General features: G+C 39.7%; 1 protein-coding gene across 7 annotated transcripts in view; it reads left to right on the forward strand.

Annotated features, from left to right (window-relative positions):
• Pcca (propionyl-Coenzyme A carboxylase, alpha polypeptide) overlaps positions 1-26,596 on the forward strand; it is a 405,580-nt gene that overhangs the window by 180,092 nt on the left and 198,892 nt on the right. For 6 of the 7 annotated variants that reach the window (NR_153443.1, XR_383133.3, XM_006518432.3 and 3 more), the window contains exons 12-15: positions 4,065-4,215; positions 20,426-20,569; positions 21,647-21,721; positions 25,643-25,711. Coding sequence is in view for 5 of the 7 variants with exons in the window: in XM_006518432.3 (XP_006518495.1) it covers positions 4,065-4,215; positions 20,426-20,569; positions 21,647-21,721; positions 25,643-25,711 (439 nt within the window). In the remaining 2 variants the exon portion in view is untranslated. Of the gene's footprint in view, positions 1-4,064; positions 4,216-16,507; positions 17,133-20,425; positions 20,570-21,646; positions 21,722-25,642; positions 25,712-26,596 lie in introns of those variants that run through there. The other variant, XM_011244922.2, reaches the window with a different exon arrangement.

Below are 26,596 nucleotides of genomic sequence, written 5' to 3' on the forward strand. Positions count from 1 at the left end.
TTGTTTTATATTTTTCCCATTTATTTTGTATACATGTGAAATTCCAAGGAGAAAAAAACCTTAAATTTTATCATAATATTAAATCTGAAAATAGTATTGAATTCTCATTTTCATTACATTAGAATATATCAATTACAGTAAATAGTATATTATAAAATTGATTCTTTTAAATTATGACAAGAATGTTACTACTTTAAGTTTAGGACTATTAAATGTATCTTTTCAAAATTTGAAAAAACTTTACCATCAAAGCTTTCCTACTTGTTTTTTTTCTTTTTTCTTAGGTATTTTCCTCATTTACATTTCTCACGCTATCCCAAAAGTCCCCCATTCCCTCCCCCCACTCCCCTACCCACCCACTCCCACTTCTTGGCCCTGGCATTCCCCTATACTGAGGCATATAAAGTTTGCACGACCAATGGGCCTCTCCACTGATGGCTGACTAGGCCATCTTCTGATACATATGCAGCTAGAGACACGAGCTCTGGGGGGTACTGGTTATTTCATATTGTTGTTCCACCTATAGGGTTGCAGATCCCTTTAGCTCCTTGGGTACTGAGAAGTGCATTTTCAAGAAGTAGATTTTTAATAGGTGAGAGTTGGATAGCCAGTTGAGACTTGTTTAGGTTTGGGGGTTATGCAGAGCCTGCCAGTTCTCAGGACGCCTAGAATAGATGTGCTTCTTATGCTAGAGAAACTAACAAAGTTGGTCCTGGGTTTTCCTACTAAGAAAGGGTTCCTGGATATAGTTCTTGAGCAGTCCTTGATTCATCTGAGCTGCTCTGGTGGTTCCCAGCAGCTGCAGTGGGGTTGTGAGGAACTTCATGAGAATTCATTTCTATTGAGTAGGTACTTGATATTAGTAGAGAGGCAGAGGTAGGTGGGTCTCTAAATTTGAGGTTAGCCTGGTTTACATAGAGAGTTCTAAACCAGCTAGAGAAATATAGTGAAACCATTGTCTCCAGAAGAAAAAGGAGGAGGAGGAGGAGGAAGAGGAGGAAGAAGAGGAAGAGGGGGAGGAGGAGGAGGAGGAGGAGGAGGAGGAGGAGGAGAAGGAAAGAAGGAAGGAAAGAAGGAAGGAAAGAAGGAAAGGAGGAAGGAAAGAAAGAAGAAAGAAGAAAGAAAGAATAAGCCGCCCAGTTGGTGCTAGGCATATTGAAGTATGCTCACAACTTAGTATCTCAGAGGCTAAGGCAGGAGGATCACCATGAATTCAAGCCCAGTTGTGCTATAGTGAGTATCAGGCCTGCCAAAGGCTATATTGCAAGACCTCCCAAAAATCAAAATCAGGCAACCCACCCCCGAAACTGAAAAACAAAAACAAAACCCAGTTGAGTATATGTAGTTGTTTTGAAATGCCAAGCACTAAAATATATATCCAATAGAACTTTAATTTGCAAAGCCTTATTGTATGTGTAGTTTCAAAATAATATGACCATGGGTAAAATTTTAATCACAGGGTAAAAATTATTCCTTATTTTAGACACCATGGTGAAAAACAAGGGGTAATATGTTGGTCTTAAAACATGGTGTCTTAATCCTTTGACTTTGCTGTTACTTCGTGCTGGGGGAGGTCTACTTCACCTTTTCCTGTGACTGCATTATCAACAGAATGCCTAGTAATTGTGCTGCTGCTATGCAAGGGCTATGGTTTAGGAGTAAATTAGACCAAAAGAACAAAATGGAGTCTACTCAACTGCTTGAAGCCTCCACGTTTGTACAGTTTCCTTATTTTGGCTGCATTAGCTTTATCATGGGGTTGTTTTCCAGATTTCTCTATGCCTATATTTATTAGGACACTGCAGAATTATATTTATAATATAAAAATTTTAACACCTGAAGCCATCCAGTACTCCCAACATCTCCTGATGGGTGACTAGAAAGTATATCTCCTGTTTGTCTGCTCAGCTCTGTCCCTATGGTAATCTAAATGACGATTGATGGCTTGAATCTACCAATTTATATGGAATTGAAATGCAATCCTAGTGTTAAAAGACATACAGAGTTGCTTGCTACAATTTAAGGAATGAGACAGGAAAGTGGCCAAGTTTTTGGCCCCAAACCAGGGATGGAACAGTAGATTACAAGTATCTTAGAATGCAAAAACAAAATAAAACAACAGACAAAGCAAAGCAAAGCAAAGCAAAGCAAAGCAAAGCAAAGCAAAGCAAAGCAAAGCAAAGCAAAGCAAAGCTAAAGCAGCTAAATGCAGAGTCTGAACCTTATTTGGATCTTGATTCTAAGAAAACTAGGCTATATCCTGATATTTACAAGGAAGTTAGGGAAATTTTGAACAATGACTTAATGCTAGTTGGACACTGACAGGATGTTAAGGAGGTCTTACGCTGCAGGGACCAGTGAGTGTGTAGGAGTGGGCGTGAGGCACCGGTAACTCTGGAGTGGCTCTTTCTAGATGCCTTTCTGGATGAAGATGAGCACTCAGTGTCAGATACCATCCCACCATGAATATTGCACGGCATGTTTGACAGATCTTATGGTACCTGGAGAACACCAGCCTGCACATAGAAATGGAGTTCATGTTGAATTTTTTTTTCAGAGCCCTTCTTATGCAGCACCACAGTCAGAAAATACTGGTTGTCTGGTGTGCACCCCTTCACTTATATACATATATATATGTCCCTTCGTTTAAACAAGTTTTGATGAAAACATTTTAGTTTGCCCTGGCTGTGAGAGTGATTTTGATACAGGCATTAGAGGTTTACTAGATGCATTTGTGTTCTACAAAGGCATTGTGAACACTGAGTTAGCAAACACTGAACTGCCTTACCTAGGGGAAATAGAGGGTTTGGGTTCTTCTGAGCCTCAGGTCAGAACATTTTCACATAACATGTAAATATGACTTATGCACCTGGTCAGTGTAGAACCGTGTTTTCTGTATGCCCCAGTTGAAGAACACCTTATTTAACTGCAATGAAAGACTGTCTAGGCTTCCCTCACATGTAGGCTTTCTCCAGAAGACCCTTCACAGCCATTATGCTCATAGGAGCCCAGATAGCACTTGGGCATAAAAGTCAAGAGTCTCTCCAACATTGCTACTCTCTTCTCCCTCTTTCCTTGGAGATGACAGTGGCTCAATATAATTCTTGGAATAGGAAGGCAGCACCTCATTTGTTAATCCTCAGCTTTTGACAGTTTTCTTCTCTCTGCTTGTTCATGTATGCACAAAGTTGCTACACACATGCATTATTTTTTATATAATTTATTAGGTATTTTCCTCATTTTCATTTCCAATGCTATCCCAAAAGTCCCCCATATCCTCCCCCCCACTCCCCTTCCCACCCACTCCCACTTTTTGGCCCTGGCATTCCCCTGTACTGGGGCATATAAAGTTTGCAAATCCAATGGGCCTCTCTTTCCAGTGATGGCCGACTAGGCCATCTTTTGATACATATGCAGCTAGAGTCAAGAGCTCCAGGGTACTGGTTATTTCATATTGTTGTTCCACCTATAGGGTTGCAGATCCCTTTAGCTCCTTGGGTACTTTCTCTAGCTCCTCCATTGGGGGCCCTGTGATCCATCCAATAGCTGACTGTGAGCATCCACTTCTGTGTTTGCTAGGCCCCGGCCTAGTCTCACAAGCGACAGCTCTATCAGGGTCCTTTCAGCAAAATCTTGCTAGTGTATGCAATGGTGTCAGCATTTGGAGGCTGATTATGGGATGGATCCCCAGATATGGCAGTCTTTAGATGGTCCATCCTTTTGTCTCAGCTCCAAACTTTAAAATGTGATACATTTACACAATGGAGTACTACTCAGCTATTAAAAAGAATGAATTTATGAAATTCCTAGGCAAATGGTTGGACCTGGAAGGCATTATCTTGAGTGAGGTAACCCAATCACAAAAGAACTCAAATGGTAGGTACTCACTGATAAGTGGATATTAGCCCAGAAACTTAGAATACTTAGAACTTGCACATGACACAGTGTATGCTATGAAACATGACCATTTTCTAAATTGATTCAGATGAATCTATGTAGCAGTTTTATGTAAGGCTATAAAAGATCACCTGAGGCTTTGCTGCTGAGTGCTTTGTGTGTTGTAGCATTTTTCTGGATCCTGAAACTCGCCAAGCAATGGGAGAGCAGGCCGTGGCTTTGGCTAAAGCCGTGAAGTATTCTTCTGCTGGAACTGTGGAATTTCTTGTGGACTCCCAGAAGAATTTTTACTTCTTGGAGATGAATACAAGACTACAGGTAACAACTTGTGTTTTTACTCCTCTCCGTGCCTGTTTGTTCTTCCTCATGCATTCTTTTTCTCATTTTGTTTTATAATAAAATTTAAAAATCAGCACCAAAATGCAAATCTTTTTCTTTATATTTGTGCTGATACACCTGGTAAGGAGAACTAAGAAGCCTACTAATTTATTTATTTAATGTTTAATTTTTATATGCATTTAAGTTATATATAACTTAAGTTTTATATGTATGCACATTTCGTCTGCATGTATGTATGTAATTAGAGTTACAGACAGTTTTGAGTTGCCATATGGGTGTTGAAAAATCAAACCTGGGTCCTCTGGAAGAGCAGCCAGGGCTCTTAGTTACTGAGCCATCTGTCCAGCCCCATTCATAGCCTGCCAACTTGAAGGCCAATGTTTAACCTTCTATACTGTTAATATTCTTAATACCTGATAATACTCCATGTGGACAGTCTCCTTGGTTTGCTTGACCCTTTTAGGATGAGCTGTACTTGTCAGAATTTGTGTGCTGGTCAGAGATCTTGGTGCTATAGTCAGAAAGTGACAAGTTCTTAAGCGTCTTCTAAAGGGGTAGAGGAAGGAGACCTAATGTGAACTTCTGGGAGTAACTCCCAAGTTCCTGAGGAACCTGCCACCTCTGCCTCAGTTAGGAAAAGTCCAGTGGCCACCCTGGTGTGTGACTTCCTGAGTTTAGCTATCATCTCAGAGGTCAACAGTGCTGTAACAGGTGGCTTTATTTTCTTCCTTCTTCCCATTTCCTCCCTTATTTAAATTGTGTGTGTGCTTGTATATACATACATGTGTGTATATATATATACACACATACACACATATGTGTATGTATATATATATACATATATATATATATACACATACATACACACACACACACATATATATATGTGTGTGTGTATATATATATATATATATATGCCCATACATATACAGACACACATGTACAGGGCATTACGTGTGTGTGTGTGTGTGTGTGTGTGTGTGTGTGTAAAAGTAGACAGAACAAAAGCGTTTGTTGAACAAATCATGAAGCATCGGCGGGGCTGGTGGTACAAAACACCAGCAGTTTTTGCCGAGCCTCCCTTCTGTCTTTTATTCCATCTCCCTCCATCTCTGTAGTGTTTCCTGTTCTGATGGAGATCATGTTGGAAATACTGTTTTATGTTGCCATACTAGTTTTGGTAGCTGTTTATTATCTTTAACTTTTGTTGTTGTTGTTGATGGGGTCATATAGTATTTATTCTTTGGTGTTCATGCAGTTCAAATAGGAATTTTCATGCTAATTCATGTGATACTGCTCTGAAGAAAATAATAGTTTATATTTCAGTTTCTGTAAATGATTGGTGTATTTCCCATTTTACTCATTTAGAGAAATTATAGCCTGGGCCAGAGTCTAAGGTCAGCTTCAGCAGAGGGTTCCATCTTGGAGCTGAGCAAGAATCTGTCACGAGGTGGTTGTCAGCTAACCTGTCGTTTGTTTTGTGGCAGATAGCTCTGGTCTGCATTAGCTGTCATCTGGCTTTCTCCTTAAGTATCTCCATGTTCAAAGTTCTTTTTTCTAAACAAATAACAGCCATCAGATTTGGGGTCATTCCGCTCTAGTATGACCCTTAATTTGATTATATCTGCTAAGACTCTTTTCAGATAAGGTCATATTCACAGGTTCAGGGTGAACATGAATGTAGATGGAACTCCATTCAATGTGGTGCATCATTTGTAAAACACATTTTGTATGCAAAAGAAGAAAATATATTGTCCTTTCATGACATCAGGGATCCAGGATGGTGTGGATTGGAAAATGCCTCCTTTGACAATAGAGTCTGGTGCAAATCATACTACGCTTGAAAATAGCATCCACTTTTCTTCCATTGGTGGGGGGTATTGGTTTTCCTGTGTTGGGAGAGGCAGTTGAGTGTCTCTGGGCAGAAGGATGGCTTGAATGCTTTTGTTCCTCTGGTGGCCTTTTATATATCACCTGGGTGCCTGAACACTCCTCTATGCTGCTACTCCACACACTTAGCTTCCGATGTCACCCTGAGCAGCTTTTGCTTCAGTTGCTTTCTTCATATTCATACCTGTCCCTGAAATCAGACTCTTCCTTCATGTATCAGGACCTCTCAACATATGAGTGATTGTAAGATAGATACTTTTAAAGAATGATTCATTTATTTTCATTTCATATGCATTGATGTTTTCAGTCTGTGTATATCTGGGTAAAGGTGTTGGATCCCCTGGAACTGGAGTTACAGGTAGTTACAGTGAGCTGCTTTGTGGGTGCTGGTAATTCAAGATAGGTCTTCTGGAAGTTCAGCAGCTCTCAATTGATGAACCATTTCTCCAGCCCCAAGAGAGATACTTTTTTTTTTTAAACTTGGTCTTAACCAGTCCTTGTGGTTTTGGATCTTTGCGGTGGGTTTCCTTTAGTGGTCCTGTCCTTTGCCTAGTGGCAGGGGAGCTCATGGTCTGAACTCAACATATCTTTTTGCACAGTGCATCTTTCTTCATTGTTTAACGGTTGATCTATCTGTGAATGCATTTTACATCTCTGTAAGCATTATATAATTTTAAGGCAATTCCTATCATCTTGTCTGTGCCTAGACAACATCATTTTGTCTTTGTCTAGATAACATCATGAACTCTATCATCTTGTGTATGCCTAGACATCACCATGACTCTAGTGCATTTGTACCACTTTTTTTTGTTTGAAACAGAATGGCCTTGAAAGCAGGCTCAAGTGAACTTCTGGTTCAGCTCCATACAGCTGAACTTGATTTGATATATTTGGATTTAAATTCAGTCTGTTTCAATGTTTTTACTTTTCTTCCCCCAAAGTTTTTCTCTCTTCCTTGTATTTCCAGTGCTTAGCATTTAACTTCATTTCTGTTGTGGTTTGAGAGCTGTGTGAGAGCCTAAGCTTTTGTTAGAACCTGTCCCACAGCAGACAGCCTTGGTCGCTCCAGGTCTGATGTCAGTCAGGTTATGTTTTCCAGGCCAGACCTACCTGGCTGGGTAAGGACATTTTAGACTTCACTGTCATCAAGGTAATGTCTCTTACTATTGTTTTAAATACCATTCTTTCCCTCTACCCATATAGAAGATATATCTGATCTTTTATTTCTTCCTTTGTATCTGGAAATTTTTTTCAAAGGCTTGCTTGTTGCAAACTCATATATATACATATATATATATATATATATATATATATATATATATATATATATACACACACACACACACATATATATATACACACACACACACACATTCATATATATATATAATTTATATATACATACATATACATGTATATGGGGTTTTTATCTCATTTTCCCTTCTGTTTCCTTCCTCTAATCCCTCCATGTTTTCTCCTCCAACTTTCTCTCAAATTCATCATGTTATACCTGCCTACTTCTGGGGAGACTTTCAAATTCTCTTTCTGCTTATGTGTAGATACTGACTTTCTTGTTCTTCTGACAGCAGTAATGAATTTGTTTTTTAAATGACTTAAAATGTTTGCAAATGTATTGCATTTGTGCGTGTTGATGATGTGTTCCTGTGAGGGCTGCACGTGCCATGGTGCATGTGGGGTCAGAAGGTAACTTTATATTGCTCATTCTCTTTCCACCTTTACAAAGGCTCCAGGATCAAACCTCTTACCTGCTGGTCCTCCTTCTTGCTAATACCTCTTTAAAAAATTAAAATACCCTTTAAACAATCAATTTTTTTCTTAGTTTTCTTCACTCATGTGTATACATGCCTATGTAATTCATGGGACTCCATGCTTCTGTAGTTTAATACCTTTGTGCTGTTTTGAAAATTGTCTATTGCTATTTCTATCATTATCTCTTCCTTCTGAATTTTTCGATTTAGGTAATTTCATTACATGCCCTTTTTGATAATTCTTTGGCCTCATGGTGCACTTTAATGCATCGTTTACTCATGACTTTATAGTTTTACTTGTTTGCATTTCAAGCTAGACTCTGTATTTGATTCTTTAAAAATGCAGTTCAGTGCTTGCTATCTTTTTGCATCTCCCATCCAACAATTTCATTTTATCTTTTATTTCTTTAAGCACAGTCAACTTAGTTGTCTTATGGCATATGTGACGTTTTCCATTTCTGAAACCCTGTGAGTGTGCTCACCCCTGTGAATGAGTGTGCTCACCCCTGTGAGTGAGTGTGCTCACCCCTGTGAGTGAGTGTGCTCATCCCTGTGAGTGAGTGTGCTCACCCCTGTGAGTGAGTGTGCTCATCCCTGTGAGTGAGTGTGCTCATCCCTGTGAGTGTGCTCATCGATACTGTTGGGATGGTAGTACTTAGATGCTTTTATGCCTTTGTTTTTAATCTCTGACTGCATATTACTTCTTAAAGTATTTTTTACTTGTTTATTTAATTTTGTATATATGAATGTTTTGCATGTGCACATGCATGTGCATGTATGTATGTGCTCTATGTGCATGCATGGTGTCAGATCCCCTGGAACTAGGCTTACATATACTTGTGAGTCATGATGTGGGTATTGGAAATTGAACCCAGGTTCTCTGAAAGAGCAAAAAGTTCTCTTGACCTCCAAGCCATCTCTCCAGCCCCAGGATATGCATTTCATTCATTCATTTATTCATTCATTCATTCATTCATTCATTCCTTTTAGTGGTGCATGATACCTTGGGTGATGGTTTCTCTCCTATAGAGATTTGCTGCTGTTGTTTTCTGCCCAGTGCTCATGTGTATTTTGTGGCACTGAGTAAGGGTCCCAGTTGAAAGTGAAATTTCTTGGGCTTCTGAGGGATGCTAAGCTTGTTTGCAGTCCAGCAAGGGGCTGTTTCTGAGATCACTCTGACCTTGACGGTGTGCTCCTTTGTGGCCTCAACTCCCTGTGGAGGTGGTTTATCTGTGCGCTGTCCTGTAATGGCCTCTCATGTTTATGACTGTACTTTTCAGTTACTCCATGCTACCAAAGGAACAAAGTACATCCGTGGTGTTACTTTGTCCCTGGGATGCACATGTGTGGGGGAAAAAAATGGTGCTGAATATTGCGCTTGTCTCTCGAATCCATTTGTTGGGTTTTGGGTGGTGATATTTTTCCTGTATTCTTACTCTTTGTTTTCTTAAGAATACCTCTCTCTTGTTACCTACTCCCAGTAACTGAGTACTGGTTCCAAGCTGATGGCTTTAAGAAGTACGTTATCTACATATAAATTTGTGCCCTTTTCCTGTCCTGTACACATGGCCTTTGCCTCACTTACCACTACCTTTCTAAATGACATGTGGAAGTGCTTCCCTGACACCTAGACCCTCACCAGTCACAGGCTGTGCATCAGCTGCAAGGGAGGTGGCAGTTGAACATGCAAATCAAATACTAACTAATCCCATGAGTGTAATCACCAAAGTCTTAATCTATGTCAGTTATATGAAAAAAATTACTGGTAGAGTAAAAATACACCTATCAAATAACAAATTGGTTCTTACTTGCCATAGCAGAAGTTTGCTGTATTTTGAGACTAATATTATAAATATTTGTAGCATTTATTATTAATAGTAGTTGGTTACTCCCTTTGAAGTTATATTTCTTAGCTCATAATCTGTTCATGTGAATATCCTTACAATTTTGGATATTAATTTGTTTTTGATTAAAATAATGCAGTTCTAACTAAGTGAATCTAATTAGATAATGAGCTAGGAAATAATTTTTTTTATTAAGATAGGGACTTTATTATGCCATGATGAGGATGGTAGCTTGCAATGACATCCAGAGAGAAATTTGTAATGAGAGAACATTTGTGTTTTGTTCTACAAATAGATATGATTATTACAAATAGATATGACTTTTGGTTGGATACATGCCATCATCTATAGAATTACCATCTGGTATCTTTTTTTGGTTAACTTGTAACTCTGTACCTTACTCCCAGAGACAAGGTCTTGCTTTGTTGCCCAGGCTAGCCTTGAACTCCTGTGCTCTGATGATCTCCTTGGCTTAGTATCTCTAGTAGCCAGCTACATGTTTACCACACCTGACACTTGTGGTTTTCTTTGTTCTTGCATTTGTTTCTACCTCACTTGTTTTAGCCAAGTGTTTCTTAAAGCTTGCCCCACAGTTTTCTGCATGAGACAGCTCTTTGCAGTTGGTTGAAATCACTGGAGTACCTCAATGCCTGTCTGCTTTTTATCCTGGATAGCTTTCCAGGAAATTATAATCTATCATTTAAAGATTACAGAATTGCCTTGGGGGTGGGATGCATTGAGGAGTTAAATTGGTAAAAATTTCATCATGTTAGTTCTGACAATACAGTTTACTCACGCTTAATGGTTATCACACTTCTTTTCTTGGGTTTATTTGTCATGAGTGTGACCCTGTTTGCTATCAAGAAAAAATGAATTTTGCCTTCTTAGGATTTGTTTGTGTGTAAGGGGCATTTCACAGTAAGTTGACTACTAACTGGGATCATGAAGAACAAATAAATCTTGGTCTTCTCACATTGAGGAAGCCTCGCTTGCATGCCCCCTATATGCCTGTGTAATCATGGCTAGCTTGGAACTTGTTATAGATTAGGGTGACTTCAAACTTGCTATGATCCTCCTGAATGCTGAAAGATTAAAGGTATGTGCTACCATGTCTAGATTCTGATATTGTTAAAACAATTCAAACATTCTTTTTAATAGGAACATTTACTTTTAATACATTTATCTTTATTATTTTAAAGTATATGTGTGAATGTGTGCAAGTGAGTCTGTACAGATGCGTGTATAGGCCAAAGGTATTATTAGATCCCTTGGAGCCAAAGTTACAGGTGGTTGTGAGCTACTTGATGTAGGTGCTGGGGATTGAACTCCAAAAGCAGGAAATGTTCTTAACTACTCACATTTAAAAAAAAAAAATAGTGTATTTTCCTTTCCAAATTTATGTTCTAAGCTGAGATTCTAATTCTTAAAGCACATACCAAATTCTGTAGTTTTTGCAATCTGTGTTATCTCTAGTTAGTGCACTGGCTGGAGCAAAGAAGTCTGTACTGTGCTTTTGTTCCTTCATTTGAAATTTCCTAAGCTTGCCAGTCCAGCTTCAGGCCTTTTGTGTTTTCTGGTAACAGAAATCTGAGTAGCATCTTCACTTGGTGGATGGTGACGTTTGGACTCATGAAGTTTTGTTTCTCTCTGGAGATGAGTCACCAAGTTGAGGCCTTGGTGTAGCTTGATTTAGCTTTGGTTTGCCTTGGATGCTTGGTTTAGCTTAGTTCTTTAGATGGTCAGTTGATCATAGAATATCCTGTATACCCTTAGACCCTTTTACATCGAGCCTTTTCTGACATTCCAGAGCAAAGTTTGCATAATTGCCTTCTCTTTCCGTACTCCCTCATCCCTCTACTCCTTCAGTGTTGAAGAGGTCAGATATGCTCACAATGCTTGTACAAGGCCTGAATTTTATACGGTTCAGGTTCCTGGTGTGTAGTACAAGTCCCTCTACCTGTGTCAGGTCCACTGGTCCTTGCTGCATGTGGTTGGGGTCTGGATCACGATGTTCTGATCCTCTCAGAGCAGGGGTTCTTCCCTCACCTGCGTCAGAAGCCATCTCATCGACAGTGGGATCAGCAAATGAATATAGGGTGGAAACCTCAGATACCATTTTTAGATATTCCCCTCCATCTGTTGCTTGTCTTCCTTAATTTGTATGTTGTTATTTTCTGAAAAAGGTTTTATTTCTAAGTAGTTGAATCTCTATTGTGTAACTTGGGTCATTGTGATAGTATTTGGTTTTCCCTATTCTTTGATAAGCCAAACTCCGTCCCCCATGTTTTCTCTTAGAACTCATTTTATACTTCATAATGGATCTCTCCATCTGGAATCAATTTTATTGTATTTGTCTAAGACATTCAATTTATTCAACTATCTCAGATATCTGTTAATTTGGAAAATGTTTCTGCTCATTTGGGTGCTAGTATTGCAGTGTTTTAGATATTATGCCATACATTATAGTTCAGTATCCAAGAGAACTATTTACTTCTCATTTTTATTTTTATATGTGAAAATTTTAGCTTATTAGATTACCTTATTTATGTTTAATAAAAGAAAAAGAATTAAAATAATACAGTTGCCAAAATCTTGGGAAAATGCTTTTAATTTTCACATATAATTTGCAAGATATAATCTTAAAAATGGTTATGGCTAACATTTTGAAATAGTACTTTGTTTCCTTTAAATAATTCTTAATGTTAATTAACATATTTTTGCCTGTTCCTGCTATCTTTCTTCCCCAAGTTTTTATGTCTGCTGCTTTCACTGTTTATTCTCCTTGGCCTACCATTTGTCTTATTTGTAGTAGGCATGTCTTCTCTGGTTCTCATATTAATATTTTTGACTTGAATGCTCAATGTGGTGGCTAAAGAAACCCCATTATATACCAGGCATCTATTTGTTATTAACTAGATATTTTTCCTCTTATTCCAGTCCCTGAAAGATAAGTCCCAGTAACCAGAATCAGTGACCTCCCATCCCAAAATGTATAGCCATGACCATCTACTTGTTACAGAATGACTAACTGTTATTTTGGCTTTTGTAACTTGCTTATGCATACACACAAAGATTGTTCTGAGTTTCCTTAACCACTTTACTTGGTAGAACAGACTGGTCATTGCTTGCCTGCATAGATACTGAAGATCATCTTGTGGTTTTCCCCTTTACAAGCCCTTCCCACACCCCTCCTTCATGACATGCCTGAGATTAGGCTTTAGGGTGGCTTTCCTGCTAGTACCTAACCAATAACTCTTTTAATTATAGTTGGATTGAGTCTATGTCTTTTCCAGGGGTCACAAACTCCATAACACTCAGCAACAGCGTCTCCGTCACTGAGCATGTTGTTGTAGTATGACCAGGGCTTTTCTTCAGTCACAGGTTCCTATTTTAGCTGTAGCTCTGGGTATTGTCTCCTGTGAACTGTTGAGTGGGTGATAAATAAGGCTGTCCTTACATGTCTTACATTTACTTTGTTACAGAAGTTTGGGGCTTGAGATAAATCAGCTACCTTTTGACCCAATATAAACCATTGAGTAACTATTAAAAAATACAACGGAAAACAAGAGAGAAGCAAAGGTTCTTTGAACTAATGTGTTGTGTGGTGGTGATAGCCTGGTAGGGTGAATTTTTTTTTTTTTTTTTTTTAGATTTATTTATTGGTTATATGTAAGTACACTGTAGCTGTCTTCAGACACTCCAGAAGAGGGAGTCAGATCTTGTTACGGATGGTTGTGAGCCACCATGTGGTTGCTGGGATTTGAACTCCGGACCTTCAGAAGAGCAGTCGGGTGCTCTTACCCACTGAGCCATCTCACCAGCCCCTGGTAGGGTGAATTGAGAAGGAACTCCAACTTTGGGGAGTGTACTGGCTAGTTTATTAACTTGACACAAGCTAGAATCATTTTGGAAGAAGGAACCTCATTTGGGAAATGGTTGCTGTGGACAAGCCTGCAGTGCATTCTTTTGATTGATGATTACTGAGAGGACCTCTAGGCTGGTGATTCTGGGTTCTATAAGAAAGCAGACTGACCAAGCCACAAGGAGCAAGCCAAGAAGCAGTACTCCACTCTGGCTTCTGCATCAGCTCCTTCCTCCAGGTTCTTATTCTGTCTGAGATTCTGTCCTGACTTCCTTCAATGATGTATAGTAATTTGGAAGCATAAGCCCATTCAACCCTTTCCTCCTAGAGTTGTTTGGTCATGGTTTTTCCTGTGCTATTTTGGGTGTAGACTTCTGAATTGAAAATGCTAATGCTGCCAAGGCAGAGACACACAGTTAGCTATGCATTTGCCAGCCACCAGGAATGTATGGCTCTAAGAGTGAGCTCTGATGTAAAATGTGGGCTTTAATTACAGTGTATTGATGTTGGCTCATAAACTCTCACAAGTTTCCATATTGATACAGCATGCTCATCGTCTGGGAAAGCTAGGTGGAGGCAGGGAAGTTATGTGGGAACTGTTCTAACAGCCTGCTAAACAAGGAACCAGCAGCTACTCTGATAAATAACCTCTTTTAAAATTGATGTTATATGCGAATGACTTCATGTGTCCTTACTGAATCAAGTTAATTTCAATTGGAATCAAAATATTCTTCACCAATGACGCCCTTTGGAGCAGAAATCCTTGCACCAAATCGCACTTCAATTTCTCTCCCTAGTTCTTCCCTTGCTTCTTTTTTTTTCTTTTTTCCCTTTCCTCCCTCCTTCCTCCACTGCATCTGAACCTTTGCCTTTTCTTCATGCTAACTTCCTTTTTTTAATATTTATTTTATGTGTATGTGTGTATGCCTGAGTGTATGTCTGTGTACCATGTGTGTGCTGTAGCCCTCAGAGATCAGAAGAGGGTATTGGAGCCCCTGAAATCGGAGTTGCAGACAGTTGTGAGCCACCGTGTGGGTGCTGGGAACGGAATCTGTGTCCTCAGTAAGTGCTCGTAACTGGTAAGCTAGCTTTCCAGTTCTTGTGGTACTTTTAAGAAGTGGGAAAGACTAGCAAGAGCACAAGAGCCATGGACTTGCATGTTCATGCTTGTTCTTCCAATATTGTTCCCAAATGCCTTTTTATGTGCAGCATTGCAGTGCAGATAGCAGACATTATGTCATAGCACATTACCATTGTACTGTGCCTTTTGACATGTAACTGCAGTTTAGTTTCAAAGGTTTTAATACCAAATTCCAACCTGTATCATGTTGTATCTTCTACATTGAAGATCATTGGGAGATCTTTTATTTTTGAGGCTGCTACTTTCTTCTTTGTACATCTATGTGTCTGTAGCATGTGCACGTGTCTGTTTTCATATACGCACGTATGTCCAGGTATGGACACACATGCATTTGTGTGCATATGAGGAGCTGAAATTGACATCAGGTGTTTCCTTCAATCAATAACCACTTTATTGAGGCAGAGCCTCTTGGTGGACCTGGAGCGTGCAAGTTTTAGACAGTCTAGCTAGCCATCCTGCCATGGAACCATGCCGCTGTCTTCTGAGTGGTGGAATGCCTCATCTGAGTGGCTTTTCTGTGTGCTTTGGGATCTGAACTCAGGTCCTTTATACCTGTGTGCCAGGTGATGTATTCACAGATACATCTCCCAAGCCCTTCAAATGTTACTTTCAAAGTTTAAAAGCTACTTTTGAAGAATGCACTCTACGATTGGAGCTGTGGCTCAGTCCACACAAGCATAGAGGCTGGAGTTCAATCCCTAGAACTCAGATGAAAAAGTCAGGCATAGTGATACCATGAGCTCATTAGCCCAGCACTGGGAAGGCAGACAGTGGATTCCTTAGGCTTTCTGACCAGCCATCTCGGCCTACTCGGTGAGTTCCAGACCAATGAGGACCTGGTCTCAAAATGTGAATGGTGCCTGAAGAGCAACATGCGAGGTTCTTTGACACACATATGAACACATTCATCTCTATGCACATGCACTTTTACACACACATGTATACACATGGCATGTACACGTGGCCGCGATGTAATCTGACATGCTTGCAACGTGAAAAGGTGATCCTCATTCTTAGCTATTGATGTCACAATTCTCTTTTAAATTAATATTTTTTCCATTTTAAGTTCTGATTTCTCTTTTCTTCTATTTACAGTTTGAATTACTAATTACTCAATTCTCATTGATAATTTAGCAGTTCTTTTGGGTTTTAGTTCTTGTCTACATTGCAAGCGAAATGATGTCTTCTGACAGTAGATGTAGTTGGACAAGTGCTTTTACCAGCTTTGGAGTAGTGCAGCCCCACTCCCCCTTTTCTGTGTATGTGTGCAGTGAGTTTGTCCATGGGGAAGCCTGTCAAGTGGACAGTTCAAGTTTTGTTTTGCAGCTTTTATAAATTATTTTGCTATCTTTTTTGAGTTTTTGAAACAGGGTCTCGCTAATGTAGTTCTGGCTGGCCTGAAACTTGCTGTGTAGGCCAGAATGGCCTTAAATTCACTGAAATCCACCTGTCTGTACCTCTCTAGGTCTAGAATTAAAGGCCTTTGTCAACATGTCCCTCCAAGTTTTGGATTTATACTCACATTTAATATCCTACTTTGGCCTTCTTATGGCCCCCAGGCTGTCAATGCAAAGTGCCTTTGGCTAGATGGATTAACCAATCAACAGTAGTTTCTTACAGTCCTGGAGGCCACACACCCAAGAACAGGGTGTCAGCAGGGTTAGTCTCTTTGGGATGCCTCTTTCCTTGGCTTGCAGAAAGATATCTGTCTGCACATGGCCTTGCATTGTGCTGTATGTCTATGTCCATTCTCTTCTTATGAGGGCCCTAGGCATCCTGGAGTAGGGTTCACCCTAATGACCTCATTTAAGATAGTCACTTCAATAAAGGCCCTGTTTCCTGATGTACAGTCTCATTCTGAGGTAGCAATGGTTAGAACGTCAAGATAGGGGAAGATACACTGCAGTCCCGGCAGTCCTGTCGTCCTGTATTTATCTGTTAATTCTCACCAGGAACACTCCATGACAAAGCTTAAGTTTGTGCAGCTTTTCTTGAGTGTCATTATTATTTTCAAGGTGTGTTTGCATCAATGTGCTTTTTATACTTCATTCCTGTAGACCAAAAGTCTAATAACTTTGGGTCTTTATTTTGCAATCCCATATTCCCAGGAGGAAGGGAATATGGCATAATTTTAATGGGCACATTTTTTAGACTCTTTACTATGGCCCCCAGGACTGTAAGAAACTAATGTTTGTTGGTCACATGTGCCCATTGAATCCTATACTAGACAAAGTGTCTTTCTGAATTCAGAGAGCAGAACCAAAAATAAAGGCATCTGTTATCCTTCTAGGTGAGAGCAGCAGCAAGGGAAGAGACAGAGACATATAGTACCGAGCACTATGATGAAACCCTGTTTTATAGGAGACGACAGTTCCCTCCTATTTTATCGGGTAATCCTGTCTATCCTTATGACATCTATATTCATATCCTGTTCAAGGTAGGGCTGACTCCAACAAATTCAGCTTTGGAAAGAGCTTTCACAGACCATCTCTACCTGATACCTGTCTAGTCACACTTGATAGATTTACTAAAGATACTATGTAAGACACGTTAGCTTAAAATGGTATTATTTAGAGATTTAAAATTTGTACCATATACCTCTCCTCACAGGTGTCTCCTCTGGAAGTGCTGATTAAGTTTGAATAAGCATGTTCTTATGGAGGATTTGCAAATTTTAACATGCCATCCATGATTATGAATGCTGGGCTTTCTACTTTGAATCATGGAAGTTTCTGCTTTGACTGAGTATAATCACAGATTACTAGCTTCTAAAAATTTACAGTCAAATATCCCTGCTTTCAAGAAACATAGACTCTTTTTCCCCATCGTCCTCTCTGCGCAGTTGTGGAATGACTCCTCTCTCATCTGTACTAGGTTTCTCTTGCTGTTAACATGCACACTTACACAATTAGTTTACCCAAATTATTTTTCTGATAAAGAAGCCCTACTGATATAGTTACCTAATTTAAAAAATGCTTTAGCAACTATTAGGTGAATTCAGAGTAAAGTCTTAGAAGTTTAGGTCAGAGAGAAATGGAACAAATAAGCAGCTGTGAATGGCCACCTCTTTTCTCTTAATGAGAATCTGTAAGATCTGGAAGCTGAGGAGGAACACATGCTGGTCCAGCCAGGTACAGTTATGTCAATCATGGTTCATCATAAGAAAATACGAAGTCCTTTACAGGAGTGTTATGTTTACTTATGTTTTAAATCTTTAAATGATCTCTGACTTGGAGTAAAGATGGAGAAGAAAAAAGGAATCTCAGCTCACATTACTAGCCCTGTCTATAGCTGCTCTTTCTGTAAGTTCATATGCAGAGCCACATATGTTTTCTTTACCATAAACATTTTTAGAGTAAAACTTCAGGCATAAGTTTTACATAGCCACAGAACCCCAAATCAGGATGGTGACATTGTTACACTGCTGTTATCCAGAGACCTCACTAAAGCTTGCTACAGAAGGGGAAATTTCCTAGTCTGGGTTGTGTCACACATACTCATTCCTTGTTTGTCTTGAATTGTCTTGTCTTGTCTTGTCTTGTCTTGTCTTGTCTTGTCTTGTTTTGTTTTGTTTTGTTTTGTTTTGTTTTTGTCTTACTTTCTCCTGTTTCCTTTTGCTTTTGGAGATTGATCTCTCCCAGTGTAGCTCAGGATGGCCTTGAACTTGGGATTTTCCTGCCTCTGCTTCTTGAGTGCCGGGGTCCCAGGTCTGTACCACCACAGTCAGCTCTCTCTTTAGTCTCTCTTAATCCCATGGCCGTTTAGTCATTTGTAATCTTGACCTTTTAAAAAAAGCATAGGTGGTTTAAAAAAAAAAATAGCACATCTTCATTCAGAGTTCATTGACTTCTTATAGATGCACCCTTGCCCTTCTGGGGGGCGGCTCCAGCAGTGGGGAGCTTCTATGAGCACCATGCAAATGCCATGAGTTTCTGTACCCCACAATTGCTAATATGGGTTGTGGTGAGGAAGTGTGCCCAGTGTTTTCATGCTGCGCACTCACTGTGTTTCCTTTCATTGTCAGTGAAGTAGCTCAAGGGAGATGCCCTAAAATTCTCTAAATATTTCATTTTCACTGTCTCCTTATAGTTTCAACACTCACTAACTTGACCATACTTCGTAGCTTCTGTTCAGTTCTATTCTCTCTGTATTTTTACTTTTTATGTAATACTTTTGGAGTACTGGTTATTCAAAGTGGAAATTGAGTCTTTCACTTAATTAAAGCTCATTTTGAAAAGGTTGTGTAAACTGTGCTTTGTCACATAGTAGGTTTACATCTTATAGTTAAGATCAGTCAAGGGTGCTGAGATGGTCTGTTCACATGGAATTGGTGTTGAGCATTAACAGGGGGCTTTGCATTTGTGTCTTATGAATATTGTTTCTAACACATCACAATTTGATTTAAAATATATATGCATTAAACTGTCTAATAAGTTCTTTATTTAGTGTCACATTTATTTTACAAAGGGTAGATGCTTATTTTAGCAATGATTTGTCATTAAAATTATGTCAAAATGTCTTAAAATGTTGTTGAAACTGTAAACAAACTCATAACACACACAGAGCTAATTATGGATGCCATCTGTTTATTTTTAACCAAGCTTTCTTTTTTTTTTTAAAGACCATGGCATTGTCTGGTTATGATAAGCTTCAAGATTATTGTAATGACTAAGCCCTGTCCTTCAATTAGTGCAGCTGAAGCTAGAAGATGATTCATTTGTTCAGTGACCTTTTCCTGTGTCCATGTATGAAATGTGACATGTCACAATAATGAAATGATCGTGTCATACACCTAGAACTTAATTTTTAAAAGGAAAAATAATGGTATGAAAGTACTAGGTATGGCCAAAGATTTTTAAAATATTTTAGAACTTACTTGAGATTTTAGATAAAAGATTACATGTTCTTTTTCAGTGCTGTAAATGTCCTTATTTGAACCCAAGTCTAAGGATTTCTACACAGTCAACCAAATTATAATGATGTCTATCTGTTCATGTGGCTGTGTGTGAGTGTTGTGTTTTTGCACATATGTATCCCATGTGTTGGTGTGGAAGGCCAGGTACTCCCCTGGCACCATCAGCTGAGGTAGTTATCAGCAGTGTGCTGAGAAAGCAGAGTGCTCCCATCACCCTGGTCTGCTATTGTGCATGCTAAGCACTGCCCAGGTCTGTCTGGAGGGAAGGCAACCTGAAGGCTCCATCTGCTGCTTCCTGCCATGCTGCACTGATGCAAGATTACGCTAATCTTGCTTCTTGTCAGGACAGGTTAGTGAAAGCATGCAAGTGGGCACGCTTCAGACTGGATGAGGGCTTGAGAACACCAGCGGTCTCCCCACAGATGCTGCAGCAAGTGTAGCAGAAGGAGCATTATTTATCAGCTACACTGAGAACGGCAGCAAAAGAAACATAAAGCTAAACCATTAAATGTGGGACCACAAATTAATGGAAATTGGGAAAAGTAATGGAGAAGCTTACACATGCTTTCAGGGTGGTTCTGACCTTCATCTGTGTGGAGCTGTATTTATTCTTTCTTTTTATGTATTTCACTGAAGATTTTTAGTCAGGTATTACTAAAGGTTAAGCAGAATTATTTCACTTGACTCTGAACCTTTGTGAATTCCCTTGTTGATGTACATTTATTTGCCTTTTTCTTCACCTATTAAATGGCAATCTTGGCTTTACAGGTCGAACATCCTGTCACAGAGTGCATTACTGGCCTGGACTTAGTCCAAGAAATGATCCTTGTTGCTAAGGGTTACCCACTCAGGCACAAGCAAGAGGATATTCCCATCAGTGGCTGGGCAGTTGAATGTCGGGTTTATGCTGAGGTAAAATGCATTCTGATGGTAGATGGGGGTGGGGTGAGGTGGGGTTATGTCCAAGTTGGAACAGCCAGTGTGGCTAACCCACAGATAGAGTAAGACTTTGATAGCCCATGGTCAGTGCAGAAAAACACTAGGTAACTTGCAACAATTGAAAACAGAGTGGAGTTGAAGTAATTGTTGTGTTTTTCTGGGTGGGGAAGTCAGTAGCAGTGTGCTGGGACCCAGCAGGGCCTCAGCTGGGCGTCCTTGACTTTGTCCTTCAAAATTCCACAGACAGGCTCTACACTGTAAAGCTTTTGGTAAAGCTTCCACTCTTGGTTTATAATTTTAATTACAGGTTTTGCCAAAAACTGACACTTTATACCAATCACTCAGCTTCTGAAGATGCTTTTTTTTTTTTTTTCAGGTGATAGAACAGAAATGCAACATAAACATTTGTGCAATCTTTTAGGTGCAAGATATTAGCAATATAAAGCACTGAGTCAGTGTATCTCTAAGTGGGCTGTGAGTTGTTTTGAAATCTGTAGATAACTCAGACCCACACATTACCCAGTGTTACTGCTCATGATCATATATGAAGTGGCACTCACACGTCCCAGCTCTGCTCTCATATGTTTACAAGCAGAACATGTACATGTATAGAAGTGTGTATGGCTTTCTGAGTCTCTGCTGGAAGACTTTTCCCAGCTTTACCATATGTGAGCTGTTTGGAGAAGTAAAAAAAAACAAATTTCTTTGCTGTATTGCATTTGTTGTTCTGAACTTGAGCTATGTTTGATAGAGAGTCTAGGTCATTTTATTTTTTTGCCCAAGGCATTGTTAGAAATTTTAGAAAAAGTTGGAATTCTACCAACTTCAATAAAGGACTATGGAGGTCAGGCTAAACTCTGCTTGTGGTTCTGTGTGCTTTTTAAATATACTTAGAAGTTGTCTAGAGGATGAGACAATCGTATTCTGGAATCTGTGATTTGGTAAATACCGTATGTTAAAATAGACCTATAAATACTTCTCATTGTTGTTAACCTTCCTTGTGCTGGTTTATGTTTCAAAGCCTGTATTTCCCTTCCTTTGAACCTCCAGGACCCCTACAAGTCTTTCGGTTTACCGTCTATTGGGAGGCTGTCCCAGTACCAAGAGCCGATACATCTACCTGGTGTAAGTCATTAACTGTGATCCCAACTGAGGGGCTCAGCCCTTGATTTATGCCACACTTTCATGTTAGGGAATGTGAACACTAAAAGATGTAAATTGAGGGACAAGGGAAATTCATGGGGAGTCATTTCTTGTGTTAAATAAAAATATTTTTTGTACTTCATGGTATTTAGAAACATCAGAATCCACTCAACAGGGTAAGTTCACACACATCTAATCATATAAATGATAGTTTATACTGTGAAAGATCATAGAATCCTAAGAATGGGAAATGACTTTTTGTGTTAAAAATGTAATCTTTTCTTTAAAAAAAAAAAAAAACCCAACAAAAAAACCAAACTAATCCAGCCCTGTGTTATAGTCAGATGTCAAGAAGTTCTAGCACAAAATAAACTCACTAGCAGAATTTTATTAAAGAGTAAAAAGTGCCTCATTTTGTGTGGTATCACCAACTTTGAGGAAACAGTGACTAGCATTCATTTTATTCCATAGTTCATCTGTTCGTTTCCTTTCTAAGCAATTCGATTGCTTCAGAAGAACAAGGGTGGCACCTTCTCTCTTACTCAGGGTATTGAGTGCACATATAGATGACATTATGTTAGCCATGCATGAAAAGGCTGTACCATCTGTGAATAGGATTATTCAGTTTGATGGCTGCTAAGAAGATGGTGAAAGATTACAGGAAGAATTCTGAATTTGAAGATGTTATTGGATATATGATTTATTTCACTTTTAAGCTGATTTTTGCCCATGTGCTTTCTAAAGGGACTTGACCCTTTCTAGGCCTGGAGACTCCATGCTGTGTTCAAAGCCTGGAGGCAGAAAAAATTAGTAAAGACTGAGCAGGCATTCTGTGATGCTAAATAGCACATGAGAGCAAGTGTCATAGGGACATATCTAAACACTTTTTTAATCAAACAAACAAAAAAAAGTCTTAAATAAGAAGCTGTAATGATTACTCTAGTTGCTAGAAGTTTCCACCATGTTGTAATAGCTCACAGGATGTCAAACATTTTGCCCTCTCAAGTTTTTGCAATTTGCAATTTTCAAACGTGAGACCTGTTGAAAGCCCAAGTGATAATGGACAAACTCTACCCCCTACAGTCTTTGTCCCACCAAATCTTTCTTCAATTAATGCTGCAGCAGGAGTTTTATGTAATAACATTTGCAGTTGTGATCCATCCATAGAAAGAAAAAACAATTAAAATGCCTTAAATGTTCTGCTTACTGCTGTTATTTGCGTGTGTGAATGTTGCATGTCAGCTAAATGGACCAAGGAATAGATAAAGGGATTGGGGGCAGGAGAGTGTGCACTAAGCTTTGTCTATCATTATTGCTGGGAGCAATCAAATTGATGTCAGCAGGACAGTAGACGCGTTGACAGCTGTAATTATGTATCTCCATGGTGATCACTTTTGGCCTGTCATGGAGGCCCACAAGTCCCCTCCCTTCAACACATTTAATCATATTGGGCTGTCACTTGTCAGGTAGACACGGCGGGCTGGGAGCTGTGCCGAGGGGAGAGGTGAATTGATAATGAAGGCTGGGAGCCGCCTTATAGTTTCTAGGGTCCACTTTTTGGCTGACAAAGGCAATTTTAATTGTTCTGGAGGTATGTGGAGGCTGACTTGAGCACCTCACACTTGGGATGCATGAGTGTTTTCAGTGTGGTCCTCTTTCTCCCTCACTATATTAAAGCTAGATGTGTCATTTTCACAGGGAAGCCAGCTTTGGATCTTGGGTTTTTTTGGTCACAAGAAAGAGCAAATATTTCAGAGTTAACTTTTGATTCACACCTTTCACGCACATCATTAAGGCTGAAACATGCTTGTAGGGCAGAGATGAGGCTGTTCCTTGTAGTCTTTGATCTTCCAAGTTTGTGAATTTATTTTCAGATCACACTGGTGTGTTATGCTTAGAGTTCCATTTGCCTTCATTCTTGAAATGGCCAGTGGCGTTATGTAGGCTTTGTATGCATGGAGGAATGGGCAATTGAATTTGTTTTTTAATTGATTGTTACTAGTAAGATATATAGTTGGCTATTACTTAGAAAAATGTATGTAAACTGGGAGTTAAAACTTGTTTTTTTTTTTTCTCTATACAGTTTCTTTGGGAATGTTGATCTGCCTATGTGTGCTCATTGTATATGATATGTTTTGATTTGACCCCATGTGTTCAAGGTGACACATTTTTGTCATTAATTTAACAAACAAAAAAGAGAGTCAGACCTAGCAACTGCTCATAGTTTAGTTAGCATTTAGGATAGTATTCTTTAAGACGATGAGAGCTGTCTTATGAACTGTGGGTTGGATATCAACTATGCTGAAAGCCAGGGCTTCAGATCTGCCGCAGTCCTAGCGATAAACAGGCTCTGGCAATGCGCTGTGGGTATAAAGCTGACTCTGTGGTCAGAGTAGTTCTAGCTTATTGGCACCAGAACTGAGAAGACAGTGTCTTTTTTTCTTAACCAAGTAATCAGCAGCCAAGTTACCAGCAGCCATGTATATGTGAGAGAGGATACAGTGTCACTTTTCTGTGTTCATGGCTGCCTGCAAATTCTTTTCCTTTTTTAAGGTTTTATTTTATTTTTTTATGAACACCAAATTTTATAGAATTTATGCCCAGAAGACTGTGTTTAGTAAAGAAAGGTCGCTCACATCTTTTATGAATGTGGAGTGGCTTTCACTTTAAGACCTTCATGTAGGAACTCGGGGCACATGGGCCCAAGTTGTTGCTTGTGCTGCACATACAGAAATAGATGCTTCCCGGGGTTATTGCAAGCTTCCCCTTAAAACCGTATGAAGGGGAGAGCGGTGTGGTTTTCACTTATTTTCTGATGTCATGTAATAAAGCCATCACCCATTCTCACGTGGATATTCTAGACAAGAGGTTTTACACGTGGTCCCTTGACAATTGCCTAAATTAAAACATTAAAGGCCTCGCAGCCGCTGTGTTGACCTTTTCTGCCTTGCCACAAACAGATGAGCTGCTGCTTATTGGGAAGCCTCCTTCACGAAGGTGTCAGGACCCCGCGCTTCCTTCCCCTCTTCTATCCCACCCCTGAAATGCTGAGCATCGTCCTGCTGCTCTAGAACCTTCCATTAAATTCCTCCATCCTCAATCCCGAAGATAAGCCTGCCAGTCTTAAATATTTTGACTAGCTTCTAAATACTTCAGATTCCAAAACGTAGTCACAATAATTTAATAAGTGCTCTGTCCTTGGCAGATGCTCATTCGAAGTTTTACATGGCTAACCTCTGTGCTGTACTTTGGGTATCAAGCTGGGAGAGGAAAACAAGAGTCAGTGATGCACTAACTAACTCGTTGGCAGGTTAACAGCAACCAGCGGCTTCAAAAGATGTTTTGAACCTGTGCCGGTTCTGCCCAAGATGGAAAAAAGCGCAGAATCCGAACTCTTAATTGGAGCTTGCATCCTCACAGGGCAGAGCCGCGGGGAAAGCTGTGTAAACACGAAGGCCTCTCGGGGCTAACAGTAACAGAAAACAGTGCTCACAGCTGAAGGTCTGGGGAAAATGGCAAAGTGTTGCAGACACAAAAGCCTGTCCCGTTTGTGTGGCTCAGAGGCCATGTGAGGAGGAGGTCTGGGCAGGGCCAACCCAGGGCTCTGAAGGGGCAGGGGCAGGCTGCAGCCAGTTGCAGGTGTGCCCTAGGGTAGGGGTGTATGAAGCCTTCCTCTTCCCAGTTTCTTTTTTTGAGTGAAAGAGCAAAAATTATAAGCTGTACTGCATATTAGAGATCAAAGATCAGCCTCACATTATGTTTCTGGGTTTTCTGTTTTCCAGAGGCAAGGGTGTTGAGACTGAAACTTTACTATCCATTTTCTCCATGAAAAAACAGCTTGTGGTTAAATAAAACAAATCTTCCCAATGTGAAGTTATGCACCTTTTCTTTACTTCTTCCCAGGTCCGAGTTGACAGTGGCATCCAACCAGGAAGTGACATCAGCATCTATTATGATCCTATGATTTCAAAGGTTAGTTCCATTTGTAGAACAGTACGCATATTCAATTAATGAATTCAAAATTGAGCCTCGCTCCCTCCCTTCCTCTTTCCCTCCCTTCCTCTTTCCCTCTCTCCCTCCCTCTTTCCCTTCGTCCCTCTTTCCCTTCCTTCCCTCCCTCCCTCCCTGACTTCCTTCCTTCCTGACTTCCTTCCTTTAATTCACTACATCCTGATCACAGCCCTTTTCTTAACAATGAACTCTAATTAAACAAACCAGTGAGCAGTACGTGTGTCAGGTGCTGTGGAGAAACTGGTCCTGTATTGGTTAAGAGTACTTTTGCTCTTTGAAGGTTTTCCAATCTACAACTTGAGTGGATTTGACTTTTGTTGTTTACACTATGGCTGGAGCCTAGAGCCGGGTGTATCTCAGGCAGGCACCATACCACTGAGCCACCACTCAACCCAGCTAACTTTTATAGAAAAGTACAATAGGATTTGGCCCATGTGTCTTTTTAAACTTTGCAGATTAAAGTTGAAAATCACGAGTCTCTAAAATACTAAGATCTCATAAATAGTAAAATGTTGCAATTTGAAAATGCTTTGTCTCTGAAATAGTAGCTTTGCCTCAAAGACCGATTAACTTCAAGTTTTCTTTTAGTTTTGTGCTGGAGATGAAACAGGAATCCTGCAAGTTTGTGCAAGGTTCTGCTGTGGCCCACGTTTCTAGTGCCCTGAGTGCTCTCTTATGTAGCTATAGCTGCCGAAACAAGCCATTTTAATCTTTGTAGTTTTCTTTTTTCACTGTTTTTAACCATTAATATTTTTTAAATAAACCTTAGATGTTTTGCTTATTACAGAAACACATATAAAAGTAGAAATACATAAAATATTACAAATTGATTTTCAAATGAACTGT

This window comes from Mus musculus, chromosome 14, assembly GCF_000001635.26.
Source record: "Mus musculus strain C57BL/6J chromosome 14, GRCm38.p6 C57BL/6J".
Classification (NCBI taxonomy): domain Eukaryota; kingdom Metazoa; phylum Chordata; class Mammalia; order Rodentia; family Muridae; genus Mus; species Mus musculus.